This window comes from Jaculus jaculus, chromosome 1, assembly GCF_020740685.1.
Source record: "Jaculus jaculus isolate mJacJac1 chromosome 1, mJacJac1.mat.Y.cur, whole genome shotgun sequence".
Classification (NCBI taxonomy): domain Eukaryota; kingdom Metazoa; phylum Chordata; class Mammalia; order Rodentia; family Dipodidae; genus Jaculus; species Jaculus jaculus.
In genome coordinates this window covers 258,823,776-258,848,372 of record NC_059102.1, presented here as the reverse complement: position 1 = coordinate 258,848,372, position 24,597 = coordinate 258,823,776, and the positions used below count along the sequence as shown (strand labels likewise).

The window sequence follows — 24,597 nt, the reverse complement described above, 5'->3', positions numbered from 1 at the left end:
CATTAATGAAAAAACTGTTGCCAGCGGGGCTCTTTGCTGACCCTGTGAGTAGCTGGTGGGGAGGGGCAGCGACCCAGTGAGAAGTGGCGCACCTTGCAGTTACAGCTGTCTTGGAATGATGTGTCATCTTTTTTTTTTTAAATATTTTTTTGTTCATTTTTTATTTATTTATTTGAGAGTGACAGACACAGGGAGAAAGACAGAGGGTGAGAGAGAATGGGCGCGCCAGGGCTTCCAGTCGCTGCAAACGAACTCCAGACGCGTGCGCCCCCTTGTGCATCTGGCTAACGTGGGACCTGGGGAACCGAGCCTCGAACCGGGGTCCTTAGGCTTCACAGGCAAGCGCTTAACCGCTAAGCCATCTCTCCAGCCCTGATGTATCATCTTGATGGGAGAAGCTAGTTCTACATCCACATCGCCAAGAAGATGGAAATCAACTTTCTTCTTGGCTGCCTCTGCCTCTCCTGTCTGGGGAGGAGCTCAAGGCTCTACTATAGGCCAGGGCCAGGAAATTAAGACTGGGCACTGCTGTTGGTGGGGCAGAGAGGAGACCAGAGAAAGACTGAAGTCTAAAATCTGGACATTTTGTTCAAGGCCTCTTCAGACCAGCTTTGGCAGTAAGTGAGCCTGTTGGTTTGGACTCATATCCTGGAGGGCCTAAAGTGAGAACCACAGGTATGGGGGACAAATACAGTCTGAGCCTCTGTGGTAGCAATCATAGACTTTAATTATTAATTAATTCACACTTCTGATTTGTTAGTAAGTGTCAAGCCTGTCAGTGCTGGTTGAAGCACAGGGCTCAGAGGAGAGACTTCAACCTTACTTTTGGGAGATCAGCTGCTCCCTGGATCCATTGAACACCCCACCTTCTCCCTTTCTGCTTGGAGCACTTCAAATGTGAGGGTTGTGCATGATTACTTCCTTATCCCAGGTCTGTGTGAGTGACTAGAAGGGAAAAAGCTAGGGAAACCATTTCCCGTTTCCAGCCTTTCTCCTCATTCTTTTTAAAAACAAGGTCTGAACTATCCCATGCTGACCTTGAACTCTATGTAGCTGAGAACGACCTTGTACTTCTGATCCTCCTGCCTCCACCTCCCTAATGCTAGGATTATAGTCATGCACTAACACACTGGATTTATGTAGCTCTTCTTTCTCCTCCACACTCCTCCTCATCCTCATTCTCTTCTTCTTTCTTTGTCCTCCTCCTCATTCTAGAACTCTTCCTTTAACAAAGGCCAGCAGTCTTGTTGACAAATCCCAGGTTAAGAGCACAGGAATTTCCAGATCTGGTTTGATTCTAGTTTATTTCACTGGGTGTCCTAGAGAAAATCTCTTTCTATCCAGAACCTCAGGGTCCTTACCTGTGATGTGGGAAGGGGACTTGTGTGTACACCGTACATGCCAGACATTTCATGATGTTGCCCAATAAGAGCAGAGGTAAGCGGGTATGTTGGGCACACATGTCAGGTGAAAAGACAGACCCAGGGAGGGGCGGGAGCCTTTTCCAGCCCTGTTTACAGAAGGGCTGCTGCCTGGGTCCCAGCATCGCACAGGCACATGGATTCTAGTAAGCAGTTGTGCCTTTTGAATGAAGAAGAAAAGAAGGGAGGGAGGGACGGACAAGTTATATAGACGGCATCCCATCATGAGGGTGCAGAGGGGCTCCAAATGGCCATTCTTCCCGAAGTAAGCTCCTATACTGAGTTCTCTTCTTTAGAGATCCTCTCGGACTTCGTTCGCTCTCCTTTTCCAACAGAAATAAGCTACAGACAGGAACTCCTCAGAGCCTGTCCCCAACAGGTACAATTAGGCCAGGCTACGATGCCACTGAGGAAGGGACCAGCTCTCCTCAGAGGATAGGTAGGAAAAACCTAGGCAAGGGGTGAGGGCAGACTGTGAGCAGATGGATCAGTGTGATTCTGGTGTTGATTGTCATGGGCAGGGGCAGGCAGTTGGCTCTGTTTAGACATCTTTGGGGACATCATGGGCCTGAGCAGCTATGTTGCTGGACTGGAGCAGGAAGGCTGAGTAGGCCATTTCAGCTTCCTCCTTGGATGACTAGGGGGGAATAAAGGAGGCATCTGTGAGTGGGGTTGAGAGGGAAGGCATGCATCGCACTCCGGCACGACTGTCACCTGTGTCACCCTGCTCTCACCATAGCCTCTATGCTCAGCAGGAAGAAGGACATTTTGAGAAATGGAAAGTTTGCTGCCGCTAAAAATATCTCCCACCATCTCATTACCTCCTCCCTCCATGCTGGGTGGAACCGTCTCTGTTGGCTGGGCATGTCCCCCAGAAGCTGTGCCTACAGTTCACGGGCAAGGTGGCCTAGGCTTCCATCAGCCTATGTGGCCTGTGTTTCCTCCCTCCACCAGCTGGAAAGACAGCATTTCTGCACCACACAGCCAGTGGGGGAAGTCATCTCTAGGGCTTACTCCAGATTCAAATTGTGCCAAATATAAGGGTCTCTTCTATTATGAGAAGAAGATATGGTAAAATAAAGTATCAATGCCTCAGGGTGACAGGAAGGGGGACATGGTATAGAACCTGAGGCAGGCATGAGGGGGAGAGTCATCTGTAACTCAAAGTTCAGGCGTTCCCTTTGCTGGGATGTCAGGCAATGTGACAAGGGCTTCTAGTGAGGATCAAGTTGTCCACTCTAAGCAAATGTCTTCCAGGCCCAGGCAAAAGGCTGGTCCTGAGGAAGCCCTGAAGGGAGGGTGAGTGACTCATGGGAAGGTTCCAGGGCTCATAGTCCCGGAAGACCATCCACCTAATCCCCACTGTTGACACGTGACCTTCCCACTTGCACCCATGTCTTCTTTGTACTTGCCTTTCCTGCCTGCTCTGCCTCCTTTTTGCATGTGCACAGTGTATAACCGCAGCTCCCCTCCTTCCAAAACCTTATCTGCGTCTATGCACATCTACAGCCAAACCCAAGGTCTGTCTCCCCATCAGGGTGCCCCCCGAACACTGCTTGTAGCATCTTCCCCCGTGTAGGGTGATGATGTCCTGATTCCCAACCGCAGTCCCACATGCTGCAGCTCCTTGTCACACAGTGGGGCCTTTGCTCTCTTACCCTTTTTGTCTTCTTGAGTTCTTCAGGGTTGGTGGGGCTCTCCACGGTAGTCACCCGTTCTGCATGGAGAGAGTGTGGTTAACCCTCACCAGCCCTGCTCCCTCCCTGGACTGGGACAGGTCCAGGTCTGCTCTCCGAGGGGCTAGACGATTTCCCAAAACATACCATCTTTTCCTTTGAGGATGGTCTCCTGAGTGACTGGAGAGGCCCCCAAGTTGTCATTGCCACCAGAATCCCTGGAGTTCTCAAAGTCGGCCATGCTAATGTCTGTCCTGTAACTTCTGATTGAAACCCGATCTGTCCAGGAAAGGGGTTCATGAGGCGATAAGGCTGGCGCTGAAGAGAGCAGCATGAGTTGCCCTCTCTTTGAGGACTCATCAGAGCCCAGGGGGGACATCAATGGGTGAGACCTCTTGCTGCTCACCTGACCCCCCCCCCCCCCCAAAGCAGAATGGAAGTGATCCGAGAGCCCTTTCATGGAGAGTCAGGACTCTATGACTCTACCTTTGTCATTCTGCCCTCATGTTAGCCCTGTGCTGATGGGGAGGGTCCTTTAGTGCCCTTGGCCCTTCTACCATGCCTGGGCCTGTCTTGTGTTACGACAAATGAGAGGGAAACTGCCAGTCACACAGATTCTTAGCAAACTAGGTCAGAGCCCCAGTCTTTTGAATCCTGGTCCCTTGTTCCTGGCCAGCTCTAAACTTAACGCTGAGCTCTTGAGACGACTCTGCAGAGATAGTGTACAACAATGGAGTTAAATGTTGAGGATAAGGGAGTCTAATCTTTCCTACCTGGATTCCCACACTCCTTTGCATGAGCCTATTGAAAGGAGGAGACCATGGGGGCCTTCTCTCTGGACCGCTGAGCTGGGGCTGAGAGCTCTGGGCAGATGGGGCAGCATCTTGGACACTCACCCACATTCTTCCGGTGTCTGACTCTGGCCACCCAGACAGCCACAGCTCCCAGTGCCAGCACCAGGCCCAGGGGCACCAAGGTGTAAACCAGCACTCTGGAGCTCCCTCCGTGTCCATCAGAGCTGCAGGAAGGTTAAGTCAGTCCATCACTAGAAGGAAGACTTGGGGTCTCAAGGATGTGCCAACAGGTTCCTCCTACACTGTGCACCTCCGATACAACTCCCCAGTTCTGTTTCCATTAGAAGCCTTCCGGATCTGGTAAGATAAATACCAGACTATCTCTGTCTCAGGCCTGGGACGTTGAACTGAAGTGTAAACAGTGCTCCAGCCAGAGGAAAAGGGCTGAGGGCACCAGCACCCCCCTCCCCACCCCAGCACAAGCAGAGGCAATGACCCTGTCTAAGCTTCCTGTCCTTTAGGGGGTTCTCCCCGTGAAGATCCACTCACCTCCCAGCATCCACAGACGCTCTGTTTCCAGGAGCTGGGTCTTTTGCGCCCTCTACTGCTCTTTCTTCCGCAAAAAGCTTGGGGTTCAGAACAGCGTGGTCCTCAGTCTTTGGGATGCTAGATTCAACTACCTCCTCCTCAGGAGCGGTGTTTGCAGGAGCTGGGTCGATGTGGCGGGACCCTGGGACAGAGCAGAGTGAGGCTCTAGGCTATGGTTTCGTCTGTGGTAGGTGGTCTGGGGAAGAACCGCAGGGTTAAATCTCAAGGCTGTGGAAGTGGGTGTGGGATGGTGTTAGACCTGGGAGTGATGGCTCTCTCTAGCTCACCAGAGATTAGCATCTCTTGCTACTGAATTAATTTCCATCTTTAAGGTCACATCCATGTCACAGATCCTGCTGGGACTAAGAGCTGACTTAGGGCCAGAAAGATTTCTCGCAGCAGTGAAAGCCTTGCCCTGATAGCTGAGTGTAACAGGGCTGCCTCCAGTCAGGCCATGGCAATAGCTCTTACTGCTAGTGAACCAGCCCTGCTGGACCCAGACTCTGTGAGATTTCTAGAACTAAAATGTCCTCATCAGATAAGACATTCCATAGAACATTTTTTTAAAAAGACTGAACACAAACTTACTAGACAAGCTTACCTTACTTGCCACCCCCCGAACCCCACTCCCGCTGCCTTTTTCCTTTTGACACTGGGGATGGAGCCCAGAGTCTTGTGCATGCTATACCTTAAGCTGCATGCACAGCCTATGCCTTAATTTTCTTGATCATTTCTTGTAGCTCTAGTTACCTGGTCCTCTTTTGAGAGCAGTCTTAGGCAGAGGGAAGAGGAATGAAAATACTGCATATGATAGTGACTTTAAAATCTACGTATCATAAAAGGTTCCTAGACACCGAAGGTACTTTACTGTTTTAAGGGGCACCTACGAGACTTGTTTTAATGCTGAGTAATAGTGAGAAAATTCACTATTTTTACTTTGTTTTTATGTTTGGTGAGGATACCTTTGTTGGAGGACATCCCCCCCCAAATATCTTGCTCCCCTACCTCTGAGACCTCTTACAGTCAAACTTGGGGACTACCCCTGGTTGAGAAGCCCATAGCTGCCTTTGATGAGTCTTGCCATGAGGTGCTGTGGGGGCACAGGCTTGGAGACTCACCCTCTGCTGTCTCCTCAACTGCTACATAGACGGCCGCAGTGTCCCCGTAGACATGTCCCTGCTTCACCCCGCACCAGTACCAGCCCTCATCCGCCTTGCTGATTGAGGTCAGAGTCATGGAAATGAGCCGGCTGCTCTGGCTGCAGCTCACAGAGGCCTGGCGAGAGCTTTCATCTTGGCTGGGCAGGAGCCGGCAGCCCCGGTTGCTCCACTTGCACCAGTATTTCTCGTAGGAGTAGAACTTGCATGGAAACTGGCAGGAGAGCGTGAGGGTCTGTCCCAGCACAGCAGTCACATTCTGTGGTCCCTTGAGGCTTGGTTCTCCTGGAGCGGGGAAGGAGGAAGACATGGGCATAGAAGTTGGGACTTGGAGGTATGGATAGCACTGTTCCTAAGTACCTTATGCTGTATACCTAAGAGTGTGTTGATATAATAGTTGATACTGGGGCTAGAGAGATGGCTTAATGGTTAATATCTTTAGCTGCAAAGCCCTAGGGCCCAGGTTCGATTCCCCAGTACCCATGTAAGCCAGATGCACAAAGGGCCTCCAGCAGCTGCAAACAAACTCCAGATGCACGCACCACTTGGTGCATTTGGCTTTCTGTGGGCCCTGAGGAACAGATCCCAGGTCATTAGACTTTGCAGGCAAATACCTTAGTCACTAGCAATCTCTCCAGCTCTGAAAGCTAATTTTCTACTAATAAATGATAGCAGCATCTAAATGGCCTTGCATGACCCAGGCGCATGCTTCTGGAGTTTGTTTGCAGTGGCTAGAGCCCTGGAGCACCCATTGTCTCTGTCTCTCTTCTCTTTTTCCCTCCCTCCCCTCTTCTCTCTCTGCTTGAAAATAAATAAATAAATATAAATTTTTAAATAAAAAAATTGTTATTGACGACCACCGTGATCAGTCCAGAGTCTGCCATAGAGCACACAGCCCTGCTCCTTGGCTTCAGTTTGCCTCCCTTACTCTTCTTTTCTTGCCTGACTAAATAGACGCATCTTCAATACTCCACTTCAGATAATAGCTACCCACTGCAAAGGAGGCTAGTGTGATTGATATTAGGAGGTGTTCCATGTGGTGCCTGGAATAGTATGGAGTGCTCGCCACAGGCAGAACATAGGCCCTCTTCTACACCGGCGTGGATGGAGGCGAGCTAGGAGGAACAGTAGTTGGGGCTGAGATTGCTGTGGACGGGAGCAGTCTCGAGCCGCTCCTCTCTGCCGCTGGTCCCATTTCAACACTCACCTTCAACAACTTTGAGCTCCACTGTGGTCCTCCAGCGAGGATCGCCATTGGTAAGACACCAGTAGAAGCCAGCGTCCTGTGCGGTGAGCTGGTTGAGGATGACCGTGTAGGTGCCATTGCCTGGCTCTTCATACAGTGCGAGCCTCCCCTCATACTGTTCCTGCACCAGCCCCTGGCTCTCCACAAGCAGTGGACAGTGGCCATTTTGAGACCCTTCCCAGCGGCACCAGTACTTGAGGCTGTTGCTTTCCTTAGGGTTGTAAGGACAGAGCATGGCCACAGAGCCTCCTACGACACCCTTCACCACAGAGCGACTTTGTGGAATCATGGACTCTGGAAACACAGATATGGCATGAAATGAAAGGGACAGTTCTCAAAAACAACAACAACAACAACAATAACAAAAAGATGCACAAAGGATGCACAAATGGCCAGCAGATGTTTTTAAAGAAACGTTCAACATCCTTAGCCATCAGGGGGCTGCATGTTACTTTGGGATTTCACCGCACCCTAGTCAGAATGGCTATCATCAAGAAAACTAATGACAACAGATGCTAGTGAGGTTGCAGGGAAGGGAAACCTGTCTCATTGTTGGTGGGGGTGTAAACTGGTGCAGTCACTATGGAAGTCACTGAGGAAGTTTCTCAGAAAGCTAAAAATTGAACTACCCCACAACCCAGCTACCCCACACTTGGGTACACACAAAGACTCAATATACCGCAGAGACACTTGTACATTCATGTTCACCGCCACTCTATCCACAATAGTGAGGAAATGGAGTCAACCTAGGTTAATGGTTAATATCTTTAGCTGCAAAGCCCTAGGACCCAGGTTCGATTCCCCAGTACCCATGTAAGCCAGATGCACAAAGTGGAGCATGCTTCTAGAGTTTGTTTGCGGTGACTGGATCATGAAACTGTGGTGCTTTTACAGAATGCAATTCTATTTAGCTGTACAGAAAAATGAAATTTGTAGGAAAATAGAACTGGAAAAAGATTATACTAAGCAAAGTAGCCCAGAAAGACAAAAATCACACATCCTCAACTCATATGAGGACCCTAACTTTTCATATTTGTATATAAGCAAATAAGGGAATGTGAACGTGAATACAGAGCATGCATGGAGAAAAGAGACCATGAGAGGGAGCAAGAGGTGATTGGGTTGGGACAGAGGGAAACACCTAGATGAAAGTGGAAAGGAGGCTTTCTGGTAGCGGTGGTGGAAGGGCAAGGGAGGGAGGGGTAAAAGCAGGAGAAAAGGAGAAATGAAAACTAAAATTTGTCTAAAATACAACATAATGAAGCTTAATTCTTAAAATGCTTAATTATTTATTTGTAAGCAGCGAGAGAGAGAAAGAGAGAGAAGAGTGGCAGACAAAAGGAATGAGCATGCCAGGGCCTCCAGCAGCTGCAAACAAACTCCAGACACATGCACCGCTTGGTGCATTTGGCTTTCTGTGGGCCCTGAGGAACAGATCCCAGGTCATTAGACTTTGCAGGCAAATACCTTAATCACTAGCAATCTCTCCAGCTCTTAAACCTAATTTTCTGTATGCTACTAGAAAATAAATAAATAAATCTAAAATTAATGATAGCAGCATCTAAATGGCCTTGTAGGCCCAGGCTGCTATCTCTCTGTGCTGTCCACAAGGGTGTGGAGGGAAGTTTATACAAATGGCCTCCCCAGCCTCATAAAATGGAAGACTTGCTTCACGTCCGTCTGTACCTGAGCTTCAGTACCAGATTCCAGTGACTCTCACCCCCAGCATGAGTGCCTCATTACTTCCCTCCTCATTGTTCTGAGCAGACGATGGTAGGTGTTTGAAAGAGAACATGGGTCCTTCACCTTCTGTGACTCCTTACAAAGCCCCACTCTAGGTAAATTTTTTATGCTTTCTAACTTATTCTACAAAATGGCCCAATGCACATTCTCTCCCCACCCCACTGCCATATAAACATATGTATTACAAGCTAAGATCTGTATATAAGAGAGAACATATGGTTTTGGTCTTTCTGAGTCTGAGTCACTTTGCTTAATATGCAGTCAAATGCTCAACCACTGAGCTATACCCCCAACTCTGCTTAATATGATTCTCTCTAGATCTATACATTTCCTGCAGATTTCATTTTGCCATACTGCTGAATAGAATTTCAATGTGCATATGTACCCCATTTTCATCATCCACTCATCACTGCACGTCTAGGTTGATTCTAATCATTGGCTTGTGTAGAAGTGGGAGCAAGTGTGGATAAAACCTGTAAAGGTTGAACCACAACTAAAAGTGACTATGAAGAGATGAGCTGTAAGAGGGGCAAACGAAGGGCAAAAGGACACATGGAACATGTAAACAGAGGAGGGAAAAATACATGGGAGGTGAATTAGGGGGTTAGAGGGAGGGAGGTAGGAGGGGGACAGGAATCACCAACAACAATTTTTTTTAATGCCAAAAACAAAAATAAAAGCATATCTCTGAATAAGAAACAAACACACAAATGGCCCAATGGGTTGCACTTAAATTACAAAAAAATTATAAATGTGTCTCACTTAAAATATAAACTATTGGGCTTGAGAGATGGCTTAGCAGTTAAGGTGTTTGCCTATAAAGCCAAAGGATCCCATTTGGATTCTCTAGGACCCACGTCAGCCAGATGCACAAGGGGGCGCATGAGTCTGGAGTTTGTTTGCAGTGGCTGGTGGCCCTGGCACACCCATTCTCTTTCTCTCTCTCTCTCTCTCTTTTTCTCTCTCTTTCTCTGTCAAATAAATAAATAAATAATAATAATAATAATAATGAAATAAAATATAAACTATGTGGCATACATAATGTTAAATAGCCAAGGACCCTGAAAGGCATTTCAAAGAGGACAGCAGCTAATGCGGAGGTCCAGAGAGAAACCAGGGCAACTGAAGAGATTAGGAATGTGTTGAGGACATAGGGTTGGAGATAGGAAAGGTGGATCAGGAATCCAGGCACCTTCAAGAAAAGCCACAAGGGCAGATACTCTGAAATGCAAGTGTGGGCTTACTGCTTCTCACCTGGACAATTATGTGCAGCGTGCTGGAGTGAGACTGAGTGGGGAACTGCAATTATTTCAGCCTACTGATGGCTCTCCAAAGTGTAGCGGATGGGCCAGAGTGTGCCCAATGAACAAGTAACTTAGAACGGTGGAGTAGTGCTTAGAAGCTCTAGCACGGTCTTTCCGAGCAGCTTTGAGGCCTAGGTGCACCTCTGTCCTCTGCCCTACTGTGAGCATGTGGCATACACCTTGCTCTGGTGTTGGGCAGGGGTAACAGGACCCACCATGGCACTGAATCCCATCTACAAGTCTTACCTCCATCAGAAGTGTCAGTCTCCTTATTCCTATTAACCGAGGATAGCCAGCTAAGGTCCCTTAATAGCATGGAAGAATAATCAGGAACTAGCTACAGGGCAAACAGTTGGAATTTTCTGCCTCTTCTGTGTCATTACTCACAATGCATTCAGTTCAAGGCTTGCCAGCAGTGGCTATTATTGACTGACAGATGAACAATGCTGTATACACTCAGGAAATTAAGCTAAGCGCTCACTTGTTAACCCATCCCAGCCCCACTAGCTTCCCTTCTGGTGTGCAGGGGTGTTGGGGGGTCTTACCCTCATTGACGAAGAGTTGCCAGGCCTGCATGGGCCAGCCTTCCTGAGGCAGACCAGAAGAGTGGGCTCCACATAGATAGAGCCCTGCATCCTCCTTCCTCAAGCCTGTGATTAGCACACTCAGGTGCCCATTGTCACCCTTGGGGGTAAGTAGGATTCTTCCCTCAAAGGCCGGATCCCTCTTTTCCAGCGTGTTGATGACCACATCACATGTGCCATTGTTCATCCGGCACAAATATTTGGGTTCTTTTGCCACCTCGGGTCCCAGGGCACAGTCAAAGGTCACTGAGCTCCGCAGGTCTCCATAAACCAGCTCCGGCTCAGGCTCTAGAACCTGAAGGTCAACATTCTTTTGGTCAGCGTTAGAAGTCTCACCAGCCTGGCAGACATACATCCCTGCATCACTGAGTCTCAGGTGACTAATGATGACCCTGAACACTTGTTGGCTGGTGCCTTGAATGATGAGGCGTGCCCTGCCATTAAAGCTGGGGCTGACATTCTCAGCAGAGTCGATGACTAGTTCGCAGGACTGGCCTATTTTCTTGCACAAAGACTTCTTATTCGGAGCATTCTCACGCTTGAAAGGACATTCAATGGTCACTGTACTGCCCAGGTTCTCTGTGTAAACGTGAGTGTTGTTTAGGAGCTCAGGACCTGTGGGGTGAGGGGCGGGAACAAATTGTGATTTCACTGTTTTGCAACATAAGATTATTTGCTGTTCCCAGTAAGGGATCTGAGTTGGCCTACACCCTAGAATGCCTTCCTTCCCAGACTATGTCTGTTGGTGCTTACAAAATGATACCCCAAAGTAAATCCTCAGACATGGTTTTAGAAGCCAAGTTTTTCTCCTATTGTCCTGTTTCTCACTCCATTCTCCCCAAAGGCAGACCATAGAAACTAGAATTTCTTTTTTTCCTCTAGCATAGGCTCTAGAAGCGATGAGCCCTTTGTCCCAAAGCCACCCATAAAACCTAAAAGTGTGACTCTAACCTCCTCTTCTTCCTTTGCAACAGCTGTTCATCAAGACATCCTTGATCTACTTTTCTATGTAGCAAGGTCCTCATTGCCGAGGGGTCCTGTCTCATACCCAGAAAAAAGAAATGCCGCAACTGAGGGACCAAGAAGGACCTGACCAGATGTGTCATCCTGTGTTTTCCACCTACGCTACCTCCATTAGTTCATATGCCTGTTTGTCCTATATGACTATCTGTTTCATGGAAGCTAAGGATAAAATCAGCTTCCTTGAGTCGTCATTGTAAAGTTCCTATGCGCGTGAAACTTTGATTAAATGAAGTTGTGATGCATTCTTTCCTCACCCTGTCTTTGGTAATGGAGGTCTTGGCCATGACTGGTATTATAGGTAGTTCAGTGGTGACCCCTCCTCCCTTCCGTCCTCCAGGCCCCAGCTAAACTGCTGTCTCCTTCAGAAAACTTCCCTAAATTGCTACTAATTTCTCCCTCCTTGGGAAACTTCCATCTGCATCACCCATTACATCCAATATAGGTTAATTATGTTCTCTACAGACTACAGAGGGAAGAGATATTTTTGTCACATCTGCCTCCTCTTCTGTGTAACCAGCACAACACCCATTTATGGTATGTGACAAGTTAACGTGTGTGTGTGTGTGGAAATGAACAGGATGAATGTGAGTACAGGATTGATGTGCATTATAATAGAAGCTTCTAGAATTGATGGTGATCCAAGAATTCCAGACTGCTTTGTGACGCAGTGAGTCTGCGGGTGAAAGTATTTAATCAGAGCCTGCATTCCTAATATCTTCAGTTCTACTAGGTATCCAGGTGGGGTCAACTCTGAATGCTCAGTTCTTAGATGCCATTGGTGTTATGAATACTCTCCCAGCTTGGGAATGACCTCTTAATTTAGAGAATAGTTGATGGTACACACATCCCAAGGGAACGATGCATTTCCCTCTTAAAGTTTATTCCCTTATCCATGCAAAACTGTCTCTGCCAACTTGCCCTTGTCTATCCAAACTTCCTCACTGTTGAACTCTTACCAGAAAAGCCTTTCACTTCCTCTGTTCTTTCTGTTACAACAGTCCTGTTTAGTGGCCCAACTCTTCAGGGTCCTTGGTAGAGAACTAAGAATCTAACATATATTCTGATAGTTCTGATTGGCCAATGATCCTGTCGAAAAGTCTTTAAAATGAGGGCCCAGAGACTTCATTTATGTGAGGGATTTAAGGATCCTTATAAATTTCTTGGTGCTTTTTTTTTTTTTTTTTTTTTTTTTTTTTTGAGGTAGGGTCTCACTTTGGCTCAGGCTGACCTGGAATTCACTATGTAGTCTCAGGGTGGCCTTGAACTCTCGGCGATCCTCCTACCTCTGCCTCCAAAGTGCTGGGATTAAAGGCGTGCGCAACCACGCCCGGCTTTGGTGCATTTTTTATCTTAGGCTTTTTAGATTCCATGCCCTACCTTACTTAACACACACCGAAGCCAGGGCCTCAGAGAAAGCCTAGGATGCGACTTAGACACCCAGAGGACCTAGAAAGTTTTACACACTGCCCTCTAGATAAGCCTCATATGTCTTGATCCTGTGTCCTTTTATGAAAAGTCTTTGCCTCAGGAGGGAAGAGCCATCAAATCCCCTGCGGGATAGATGCCCTTCTGTCAGGAAGTCTTCCTCAAATTCTCTCATGACACTTGAGAAGATTTCTTTAAGCTGCCTCAGAATCCCAAGGGGCTGGGGTCCTTACCGTGGCTGACCTCCAGGCTTACACCAAAATACAGGCCTTTATTATTTATGCCTAGGCCACACTTGTAGCTCCCGGTGTCATTGTGGGTGAGCTGCTCAATGTTCACCACGAAGGAGCCATCCTCTGGGAAATTGGTGAGGCTGGCTCTGCCCGCATAGTCCTTGGAGATGTAGCCGTTTGAGGAGATGAGGGTCATGCACATGCCGCCGGCTCCTTGCCGGCACCAGTACTTCCGGCTGTGCCGGTTGACAGAGGTGGCTGGGTAGTAGCACCTGATGGACACCGAGTTGCCTTCCACGCTACTCACTTCTTCAGGACCAAATATGGGACTTTTCATGGAAATCACTGTGGGACCAGAAGAAAAGAGCTTCCAGAGACCTGAGAGAGCTTAAGCCTTCTGAAGGAATCCACAAAGCCCACCCTGAGAAATGTCATTTTAAAAATTATTATTGGGGCTGGAGAGATGGCTTAGCGGTTAAGCGCTTGCCTGTGAAGCCTAAGGACCCCGGTTCGAGGCTCGTTTCCCCAGGACCCACGTCAGCCAAATGCACAAGGGGGCGCACGCGTCTGGAGTTCGTTTGCAGTGGCTGGAAGCCCTGGCGGGCTCATTCCTTTCTATCTGTCTCTTTCTCTCCCTCTCTCTCTGTCACTTTCAAATAAATAAATAAATAATATATATATTATTGCATTTTAATTTTTATTGATAAAAGAGAGAGAGCTAGGGTCTCTCACCCCTCCAAATGGACTCCAGATACATGCACCACCCTTCTGCATCTGGCTTTGCATGGGTACTGAGGACTCTCAACTTGGGCAAGCAGGCTTTGCAAGCAAGCACCTTTAACTGCTGAGCCTCTCCAGCCCATTAGTTATCTTTTTAAAGACAATGCATGACAGACTTATAACGTCCTTTAAGAAAACATCACTTTTGCAGAGTTATTCTTTTACATTTGTTATTATTTCCACATATTTCTAAAAAATGTTGTAGATTATTTCCTTTTTCTAATGAAAATAATAAGAGCTGGGAAGAATAATTACTTTCCTCCAAATCCCATAGCAACTCAAAAAGAAGCTTGGTATCAAGCTCGTTTATGAGAACCTCTTTACCAGATGCCTGTTTTTTTAAATAAGAATTTCTATTCCAGGTCCTGATTTCCACTGTTTACCAATACACTTTTTGACATGATCTTTCTGCATTGCCTGTGTGTGACTCTTGAAGACATATCTTGAGAGGGAAATCCCTAGAATGAATCTGATTTCAGTGTCCTTGGGAGCCAAATCCTACAGGCAGTGGAAGGAGGGAGGTTGAGGGGCCCAGGGAGTGGGGCTGGCAGACACACCTGGGAAGATAGCTAGCAGGAAGGTGAGCTGGAAGTGAGTCATCTTCCGTGGCTTCCGAGAGGACTGTACCATCCAGCTGACTTTTGTGTGCGGCGCTGAAAGACAATAAGCACAGGGCGTGAAGCTCTTCTGTACCGCCTATTTGCTGCTCATCTCCAGCACTGATGTAAATCCTAGTGAACAAATGAAGAGATGAAGGAGTGAATGAATGGCTCCTCCTTTCCCACAGCTCCAGACTCTACCATTCTATAATGCAATTGTTCATTAATAATTATAGGCTATTTATTTATTTAAAATACTTCATTTATTTATTTGAGCGGTGAAAGAAACAGAATACAGAAAGAGAGAGAATGGCAAGCATACCAGGGCCTCTAGCCACTATAAATGAACTTTAGACACATGCGCCACCTTGTGCATCTGGCTTGTGTGGGTCCTGGAGAATCAAACCAGGGTCCTCTGGTTTCGCAGGCAAGGGCCTTAACCACTAAGTTATCTCTGCAGCCCTATAAGTAGCTTTTGTCTTCTCACCTAAGCTCATGTTCCTTTGGGATAGAAACGTGGGTGACAATTTCTTGTGCATTTCAGTACAGGAGACAGTTGTCCTCCCTACATTCCTGGAGGTTGAGGGGCTGATATATTTTTGGGTGTTCTCAGATGAGTAAACTGAGATCAGAAAAAAAAAAAAAAAAGCTTAGCAAATATGGCTGTAAATGTAAGATAAGGATCATCTCCATGTTTTTCTCTTCTCATTTGCACCAATGTGGCATAATCTACAAGTTGTATCATTTAAACTAGATAACTATTACAAAGAAAGTAATCTTATCCACATTTTACATCAGAGGAAATGAGACCTTAAAGGTTAATTGCATTCCTCAAGATCATACAGAGGCTAGTGGGTGGGGAAGGGCACAGTGAGGCTAGGGAAAGTTTGAACCCTGCTTTGTCTGGCTCCAGGGTCCATGCTCTCAACCTGTGTACTGCGTCAGACCTCCAGTATGGTAAGATGATCACGCCTGATGCTAATCCTGTGGTTTGCAGAGTTCCTATTGCTTGTCAACGCCTGGTTTTAACACTATTCATTTGAGCTTTATGACTTCCCTAGAAGTAATACAAGCTTGACAGCTAGCATTTCATGAATAGGAAAATCAAGATCTGAGAACACACAGTGAATTCCAGGTCAGCCTGGGCTAGAGCGAGACCCTACCTTGAAAAAAGAAAATAGAAAGAAAAAAGAAAAAAAAAGATCTGTGCACTGTGGGAGCGGCAGTTATTTTGGGGGGGGGAGGTGGGGAGGCAATGCCTCTGGGCATGATGTCTCACCCTGTGGCTCTTATAATCTTTCCGCTCCCTCTTCCACAAAATTCCCTGAGCCATGGCGGGGGAGTGTTAAGTCTACTTCAGTGATGAGCTCTTAGGAGCCTCTGGATCTCTGCTTTGATAAGCGTTGAGTGTCCTCAGGGTCTGTCTCCTTCACCCTGGCGCTGATTGTCAGGTTCACTAAAGAGGGTCCCCAGCTGAATGGGAGCAGGGACAAAGGAAAAGAGGGTACCAACACATGGTGTATCCATATGAAATATGTTGTTAATAATGATAATAATAATAATTTAAAATAAAAATGTCAAGACAACAGGAATTGCATGGAAAACAAATTCAATATTAAGAAAAAATTGTGGGCTGGAGAGATGGTTTAGTGGTTAAGCACTTGCCTGTGAAGCCTAAGGACCCCGGTTCGAGGCTCGACTCTCCAGGACCCACATTAGCCAGATGCACAAGGGGGTGCACGCGTCTGGAGTTCGTTTGCAGTGGCTGGAAGCTCTGGCGCGCCCATTGTCTCTCTCTCTCTATCTGCCTCTTTCTCTCTCTGTCAATCTCAAATAAATAAATTTTAAAAAAGAAAAAAAAGAAAAGATTGAAAAAGTATTAAGTTTATTGAAAAAGAAAGATCTTTCCCAGTGACTTGGCTATAGGATCAGGGCTAACGCTGTGGATGTTTATATTCTTTCCTGCCTGGAGAGGTCTGGCAGACAAAGATGGAGAGTGTGAATAACCCATGTGGCCTTTGTCACCATCATGAATATAATCTAGAGCTGAAGAAGCTGAGGCTCAGGCCCCAGTGTGACTATGCTGTCCCCAAGACCCAAACTACACCTCAGCAGAGAAGAGAAGAAAGGAGAGGGGTGTCCCTACTTCCCAATAGACTTTGAGGACTTTGTCTGATTTTAACCTTTGAAATGGATTTGACAAAGAGTGTTAAAGGAGAAAACATTGATTATTGGCCCTGAGCAGTACTAAGCAACTATAAAGATAAGGAAGCTGTAAGCTGGAGGGAGTCTGGGCATTATCTCTCCTCCCTGCCAAAGCCCCACCTCCTGTTCCCAGAGACTTCCTTCACTAGCTGAGCCAAAGGCAATAGAGTTGTTTATCTTAGTTATTTCTTTTCCTTAGGGGAATTTCCCATAAAGAACCCATTTTATTTCCTTGTGGAGATAAAGGTATTGTTTCTCTAGTTCTTTGGTAGAGGGGAGGGGGAGGCATGAATGTCAGGTGGCAACTTAAGGCTTTCTTGATCCTTGTTAATAGTTCCAGCCTTTTTTTTTTACCAGGTCAATCATAAACTCAGAGTGAGGCCTTCACCAAACTCAGCTCAATCTGGATGTGCTTAGGCACCTGTGGGTCTGAGTGGTAAGAGGCTGTGTTCTGCAACCGTTGGGACCTCCCAGTGGCTCCGAGGTCGGGAGGCACTTGATCCTTGGTGGAGGAACAGGTGGAAGGTCAAATGCCACATACTTTTAAGGGTCCAAACCATCAGTGGCTATCTTTGGCATTCATTCATTCCTGCCCTCTTTTCTAGAAATTTTTCAATATTCCCGAAGTGTGAGTGAGCCTTCCTCTGCAGGCTGAGCTGAAGGTGTCCTCCTTTGGAGGGAAAGTGATTTTCCTTCCCTTGGACAGAATTGAGCATTAGGCTCTCCCAGGTGGGGACTTAACTTCCAGGACAGGCTTTCTGTCATTTTTGTGACACATTTGGATAGTTGGATCTGTCTTCTTGGAAGGAGAGCATGTTTATGTGCTTCTCAAGCATAACTTAAATTGGCATATGAGGGCATCAGGCCTGCAGAGCTGGGTGGGAAAACCTGACAGAGGGTCTCTTTGGCAAGGAAAAGAAGAGTTACAGTCTGGGGAGATGACCAGCAAGAGAGGACACGTATGACATTCTTAAGAATAAGAACTCAGGCTGGAGAGATGGCTTAGCGGTTAAGCGCTTGCCTGTGAAGCCTATGGACCCCGGTTCAAGGCTCGGTTCCCCAGGTCCCACGTTAGCCAGATGCACAAGGGGGCGCACGCGTCTGGAGTTCGTTTGCAGTGGCTGGAAGCCCTGGCGCGCCCATTTTCTCTCTCTCCCTCTATCAGTCTTTCTCTCTATGTCTGTCGCTCTCAAATAAATAAATAAATAAATAATGAACAACAACAACAACAAAAAGAATAAGAACTCTTTTTTTTTTTTTGTCCAGAGCTAAAATTTGTACAGTTTCTCTGGTAACAGCTAAAAAGACCCTGTGCTTTGAGAATCACTTTTTCAAAATATGTAATTTATTTATTTGCAAGCAGAAAGAGAGGGGGGCAGATAGAGAGAGAACAGATACACCAGGGCCTCCAGCCACTGCAAACGAACTCTGGACGCATGCTCTACCTTGTGTATTTGGCTTATGTGGGTTCTGGGGAATTGAACGTGGGTCCTTAGGCTTTGCAGGCAAGTGCCTTAACTGCTAAGCTGTCTCTCCAGCCTGAGACTCACTTTTCTCTCAGTCAGATGTTTTCCCAGCCCAGGCAATCCGACCCTCAGACACCCCAACTGCAGGGTGGCTGGAGCTGGATTTAAGGGAAGAAGGGAAGGAAGAGAGAAGCATTCAGTGGGCACCTGCTCTGTGCCTTGCTAGGTTCTTCTCTTAGATGAGTTCATCCATCACCACAGCAACCCTCAAAGGAGCTATTATTGTCTGCATGTTATAGATAGGAAATCTAAGAGCCAGAGAGATTCTTGACCCCAAGACATACAGTAGAATTGGAATGGAGATCCCAAACCCATTGTTCCTTCTTGCATGGGCAGAGTTCTGGTTGACTGAGTTACACATATGCCAGCCTATCATACTTGCAGCCATTTTTCCTAGTCCTCAAACCAGGGCTGAGTTGTTTATTCACTTATGCAGCTAAAATGTTCCAAATCATTCTAGATTTTCTAAGTTATTTTCCTAATATGTTCATAATCTTTTTTTTGGTGGTGGGGGGAGTGTCTCACTCTAGCCCAGGCTGAACTGGAATTCACTATGTAGTCTCAAGGTGGCCTCAAACTCACAGAGATCCTCTTCCTTCCCAAGTGCTGGGATTAAAGGCATGCACCACCATGCTCAGCTTTAATATATTTATAATCTCTGTCCCCATGATGGTGGATTGAGACAGAGGTATGACCATACTGTAAAATTAAGACTTTCTTCCTTATAAACCTAATTTAGCTAGCTCTCCTTCATTAAAAGTGACCGTTCATCTCTCAGGACATGGGAATCCAAACGTTTGTTCATTTAATTGCAGAGGAAGAAAGAACACCTGGCCTGGGTCCTGGCTTGTGAGCCATGTATTCTTGTATCCCTATAGTACCTGAGGTCTGGCTCTGTTCAGTACCAGAAAAAAAGGTCAGTTGGGGTCCTCATTGCCCCAGGCCTCTGAGAGGATCAGAGATAAAGAGTTAAGTCAGCTTGGCAGTTTCTGAAACATTTGAGTATAATATTGGAGGAGCAGAAGAATGAGGAGAGGTTGGCATGACTGGAAAGCTTTTTTTTTTTTTTTTTTTTTGGCTGTAATTGACTAGTCCCTTGTCCTACTCCCAGGACAGGCATTGCCTAAGTCCACTTGGGACTGTCGTATCTCATGGGTAGAAGAGACTAGTGCAGCCAACAGTGAGCTTAATAAATAGCTGCATGAAGAGGAACTTAGAGGGTTGAAGAGAGCCTAGGACTAGAGCATCCTGCTCTACAATGGGCCACAAAGAGAGATCTACCATTTGGGCAGAATGTACTAGCTCAATTCCATCTATCAAATGGATATAAGAGTTCCTGACTCTTCTATTTTGAATGGGAAGGGCCCTTGGACTAGGAGAACATGGGGAGGATAATGAGATAAAGTATGAGGAAGCTCTTTAAATAGGACTCTTAAACTGAAGGAGGTTATTATCGTTACTCTTAGGCACAGGAGTGGGTGTGGGTCCCTACACCGGACCTTCCTTTGTGGTTGCAGCGTTCTTGACTGATTGGAACAAAGCACCCAGCTTTCAACTATCTCACTTGGGGGCTGTATGTTAGGGGCAAGCTACTTAAACTGAGCCTCCAGCCGGGTGTGGTGGTGCATACCTTTAATCCCAGCCCTAGAGGGGCAGAGGTAGGAGGACCACCATGAGTTCGAGGCCACCCTGAGAATATAGAGTGAATTCCAGGTTAGCTTGGGCTGGAGTGAGACCCTAGCTCGAAAACAAAACAAAGCAAACAAACCAAAAAAAAAAAAAAAAAAAAAAAAAAAAATTGAGCCTCCAGACCCTCCTGTGTAAAGTGGAGAAAATTATACTTTCTATAGAGTGTTGCTCTGAAGATAAAGTGAGTAGCAATAAGTCCTTGGTGTGGCGCAGGGCTTAAAAATGTTAGCTTTCCCATCTGCTCTCTAAAATCAATTTTGTCTTCTCTTTCATTCTGTCAAAGAGTAAGAGGAGACTAGAAAGCTGTTAGCTGGGCATTCTTTTATGACTGGAAGTGAACTATCCAGGTTGGGCACCTGTAGCTCAACTCAGAAGACAAACATTGTGTGCTAAGTTAAAGGAATGCATGCTGACTTCTTCCCAAGGGCTAGACTCCTTTAATCTTCACAGCTATCCTAAGAGGTGGGATAAAAATGAGATAATTGAGGCACAAAGAATTAAGAAATTTGTCTAAGGTTACATGACAATTAGGGACAATGGGATTTTGAATTAAGTTTATGGAATCTTAGCCATGCAGTTGTATCTCAGAGGGTCTTGAGAAGCAGTGGGGAGAGGAAAGAGCAGGAAGACCAAGTTCAGAAAAGGGCTTCACTGTTCTCTCCATCTTGTGCAGGACAGTTCTTGTGAAGACACATAGACCTGATGATAGATGCCAAGAAAGAAATTTCTTCCTAAAAAACATCACAGCTTCTGGGCATGGTGGTACACACCTTTAATACCAGCACTTGGGAAGCAGAGGTAGGGGAATTGCCATGAATTCAAGGCCACTCTGAGACTACAGAGTGAGTTCCAAGTCAGCCTGGGCTAGCGTGAGACCCTACCTTGAAAAACCAACCAACCAAACAAACAAAAACTCATTACTGTTATTCATCATTGGCCATGGATAAGGTGTGCCATTTTGTCCTCTATGTCTGGGTGCATCAAGGCCAAAGGTCTTTTTTTAAAAAAAGAGAAAAGGGCCCTTCCCGTTCAAAGTAGAAGAGCCAGGAACTCTTATATCCATTTGGTAGATGGAGTTGTAAGGAGAGAAAGAGAATGCACCAGGGCCTCTAGCCACAGCAAATGAACTCCAGGTGCATGTGCCACTTTGTACTTCAAGGTTTACATGGGCATCAAACCTGGATTGTTAGGCATTTCAGGAAAGTTCCTTAGCAGCTGAGCCATCTATACAGTCCCAAAGCTCTTGTTTTTCAACTTTAAAAATTTTATTTATTTGAGAGAGACAAAGAGGCAGAGAGATGGAGAGAGAGAGAATGGGTGTTTCAGGGCATCCAGCCACTGCAAATGAACTCTAAACACATGTGCCACCTTGTGCATCTGATTTATGTGGGTCCTGGGCAATCGAATCTATGCCCTTTGGCTTTGCAGGTAAGTGCCTTAATCACTAAGCCATCTCTCCAGCCCCTCAAAGCTCTTTTATAAAAAAATCTTTATTTATTTGAGAGAGACACAGAGAGAAAGGCAGATAGAAAAGGAATGGACATACCAGGGCCTGTAGCTATTGCTAACAAACTCCAAATGCATGTGCCATTTTGTGGATCTGGCTAACATGGGTACTAGGGAATCAAACTGGGTCCTTAGGCTTTGCAGGCAAGCGCCTTAACTGCTAATCCATCTCTCCAGCCCCTCAAAGCTCTTTTAACTGGCAGTGATTCTGCAGCCCTTGCCACAGTCTACCCAGAGAGATATCTTGGGGATGGAACCCAAGTCTAAGTGTGAAATTAATATATATTAATATATGCTTCAGGACACACACACACACACACACACACACACACACACACACATCCTGAAACATTTTGGTGTGTCTGTGTTTTGAATGACACCCACTATATGAGGCCAATGTGGAATTTTCTTTTCTTTTGTGTCATGTTGGCACTAAACCTGTTTTGTGTTTTGTTGTATTTCAAATTTTAGAATTCTGGACTAGGTATGCTTAATCTATATATTTTTTTGAGACAGGGTATCTCTGTGTAACCCAGGTTGGCCTCCAATGCACCATCCCTCTCTCCCCCTACAATCTTAGCCTCCCAAGTGGTGGGATTACACATGTGTGCCACCATGCCCAGCTGTGTGCGTATATACATATGTGTATGTATACACACACACACACACACACATATACACACATACATATATTTATGGTGGTTTTTTTAATGTTTTATTTATTTATTTAAGGAAGAGAGATAGAGAAAGAGGCAGGTAGAAAGAGAAAGAGAATGGGCACACCAGGGCCTCGGGCCTCCAGCCTCTGCAAATGAACTTCAGGCTCATGTACCACCTTGTGCATCTGGCTTACATGGGTCCTGGGGAATTGAACCTAGAGTGTCAGGCTTTGCAGGCAAGGGCCTTAACTGCTAAGCCATGTCTACAGCCTAGGTGGTTTGCTTTTTAGGCATTATCAAGATGTCTTAGCCGGGTGTGATGGCCCACACCTTTAATCCCAGCACTCGGGAGACAGAGGTAGAAGGATCACCATGAATACTAGGCCACACTGAGACTACATAGTAAATTCCAGGTCAGCCTGGACTAGAGTGAGACCCAACATTGGAAAAAAAAAAATGTCTCTGCAACCACACCATGGATGTTGTACCAACTGTTGGTAGGTGATGTCACATTACTCATATAAACTCATGGGGTCTTAGTTCCCTCAATGGAAAATAATATCATGATGTTGTACCTGCTCCTGGTGCTTTGGGAATGAGACGAAGCCAGAAAGGACCAGGGTCAGGGGATTTACTTAATGGGAGCTGACTTGATCGTGCTTTTTGTAAACTAACCCTGCAGAAATCCAGGAGTACTTAGAAAAGGGTGATGATCACAGAGTTCAGTGCTCTTCTGACTCCTGGCTCAGTCCTTTCTGCTATGTTAGCACATCTGGAACAGGGCACGAGATGGATGGAGAGTTCTGGGTCTGGCTCTGTCTCTGCCCCTTTATTAGATGCTAGTTGCCTTCCAGCCAAACTCCTGAAATAGGTACATCACCTCTTCAGATGCTAAGGAAGCTCTTGATGACAAAAATGTGACTATCCTAGGTGGTGCCAGTCGCTGTAGCTGGGGCAGGGCATGGACCTTGGGCAGCTGTTCTTATGTGCTGGCCTGGGGATATTGTCGGGGTGGACAGATCTGGGGAGGCCATGCCTGAGGCTTCCTGGGTACTGTGTTAAGAAGTGCACCAGGTCTTAAAGCTGCTGTTTGTACCTGGGAGGAGGCTCTGCCTCACCTTAGCCTTGAACTCTGCAAGAATCTTGTTTTCCCTATTCAGAGCAAGACAGGATGATACTATGAAGCAGACTTACATTTTCAGTGTCAGAAATGTGCAGAGGCAAGTCCAGGTTGAAACTGTTCAGGATTTCAGAGCCCCCTTAGAAGCCCGGGAGAAAGAAGTGAGTGTGGCCTCCTTGACAAGCTGGAAGAGTCCCTGTTACATCCCAGCACTTCGTGTGCAGCACCTGAACCCAGGTCTGCCTGGGGCTCAACTCATCCTTGAGTACTTGTACTCCATCATTATTTTCTTCTGGAGGTCACAAAACTTCTTCACACATAGCATGCCTTTAATCCCAGCACTTGGGAGGCAGAGGTAGGAGGATCGCTGACAGTTCGAGGCCACCCTGAGACTACATAGGGAATTCCAGGTCAGCCTGGGCAAGAGTGAGACCCTACCTCGGGGAAAGAAAAAAAAAAAAACAAACCTACATATACTGGCTACAGACAGTCCTTTTTCTCACCCATAACATTTCATAGAAATGGGTGGGGCACGTCTACACGCATGTCAGTCTCTTACCACTGTGCAGCCCGCTACATACAAGCACACAGTCTGTCCCCCGTCCATCTTACCCCTGGTGATAAGGCTGTGAGGTGGAGGTGCAGGAGAACACCAGAGCTGTGATCCCAAAGAGCATCTTGTCCCAGAATCCCAGAGCAGCCCACTTACTTTTAGCTACTTCTTTCTCTGCCGGTGATCCAGTTTCAGAAACACAGCCTGCTGGGCAGGGTGTACCCCCTGCCTCTCTCTAGCTGCCAGTAGGGACTGGAATACTGCTGTCAAAACTGAAACTGTGTTCTGGGCTTGACCTACACCTGGCTCTTAAAGGGCCACTGTCCCATAGGCATGGCGGCCAGCCAGGGCACGTGACTCTCACAGATCCCTTGCTTTCCTTCCCTGGCTGCCTTTCTGGCTGGCTTTCTTTGCTGTCCTTTGACCTTGGGGTGACTCTGTGACTTGGGGATCCACCATGATCGTAGCTGCAGGATATGGGACAGTGCCAGACGTGAAAAGCTTGCTCTGTTGCTATCTAGCTGTAAGCCATTCTGCAAGTCCCCTTCATATTTCTTTTCATCTGGAAGATAGGCATAGTAACACTGGATCTACACATAAGGGGACATAAGCCGATAGTAGATGTCTACGCCTATCCCAATGCAGGCGCGCAACTGACGTTGATTCCCATGAGCATGGGCGACAGAAATGACTCTTAGTGCTTGGTCTCACGTCTTCAGTCACTAGGACTGCCCTGTTCTCTGACTCCCTGAGTCACACAGCCTGG

General features: G+C 46.7%; 1 protein-coding gene across 1 annotated transcript; it reads right to left on the bottom strand.

Moving 5' to 3' along the window:
* Window positions 1-776: 776 nt before the first annotated feature.
* Pigr (polymeric immunoglobulin receptor) lies at window positions 777-24,034 on the bottom strand. Its single transcript, XM_004663454.2, has 11 exons — window positions 23,988-24,034; window positions 14,532-14,627; window positions 13,195-13,539; window positions 10,475-11,128; window positions 6,844-7,176; window positions 5,598-5,921; window positions 4,441-4,621; window positions 3,994-4,115; window positions 3,245-3,376; window positions 3,080-3,138; window positions 777-2,058 (listed from the first exon to the last, which is right to left on the bottom strand). The coding sequence occupies exons 2-11, from the start codon at window positions 14,602-14,604 to the stop codon at window positions 1,963-1,965; spliced, it is 2,319 nt and encodes a 772-aa protein (XP_004663511.2). The 5' UTR covers window positions 14,605-14,627; window positions 23,988-24,034; the 3' UTR covers window positions 777-1,962.
* Window positions 24,035-24,597: the final 563 nt, after the last annotated feature.

Excerpts from the sequence above, each read along its gene's own strand:
- Pigr (XM_004663454.2), bottom strand. The coding sequence starts at position 14,604 with ATGGTACAGTCCTCTCGGAAGCCACGGAAGATGACTCACTTCCAGCTC. Across the intron at positions 7,177-10,474 it reads GCAACTCTTCGTCAATGAGG|AGTCCATGATTCCACAAAGT; the intron begins GTAAGACCCCCC and ends CTGTGTTTCCAG. Across the intron at positions 5,922-6,843 it reads GGAGCTCAAAGTTGTTGAAG|GAGAACCAAGCCTCAAGGGA; the intron begins GTGAGTGTTGAA and ends TCCCCGCTCCAG.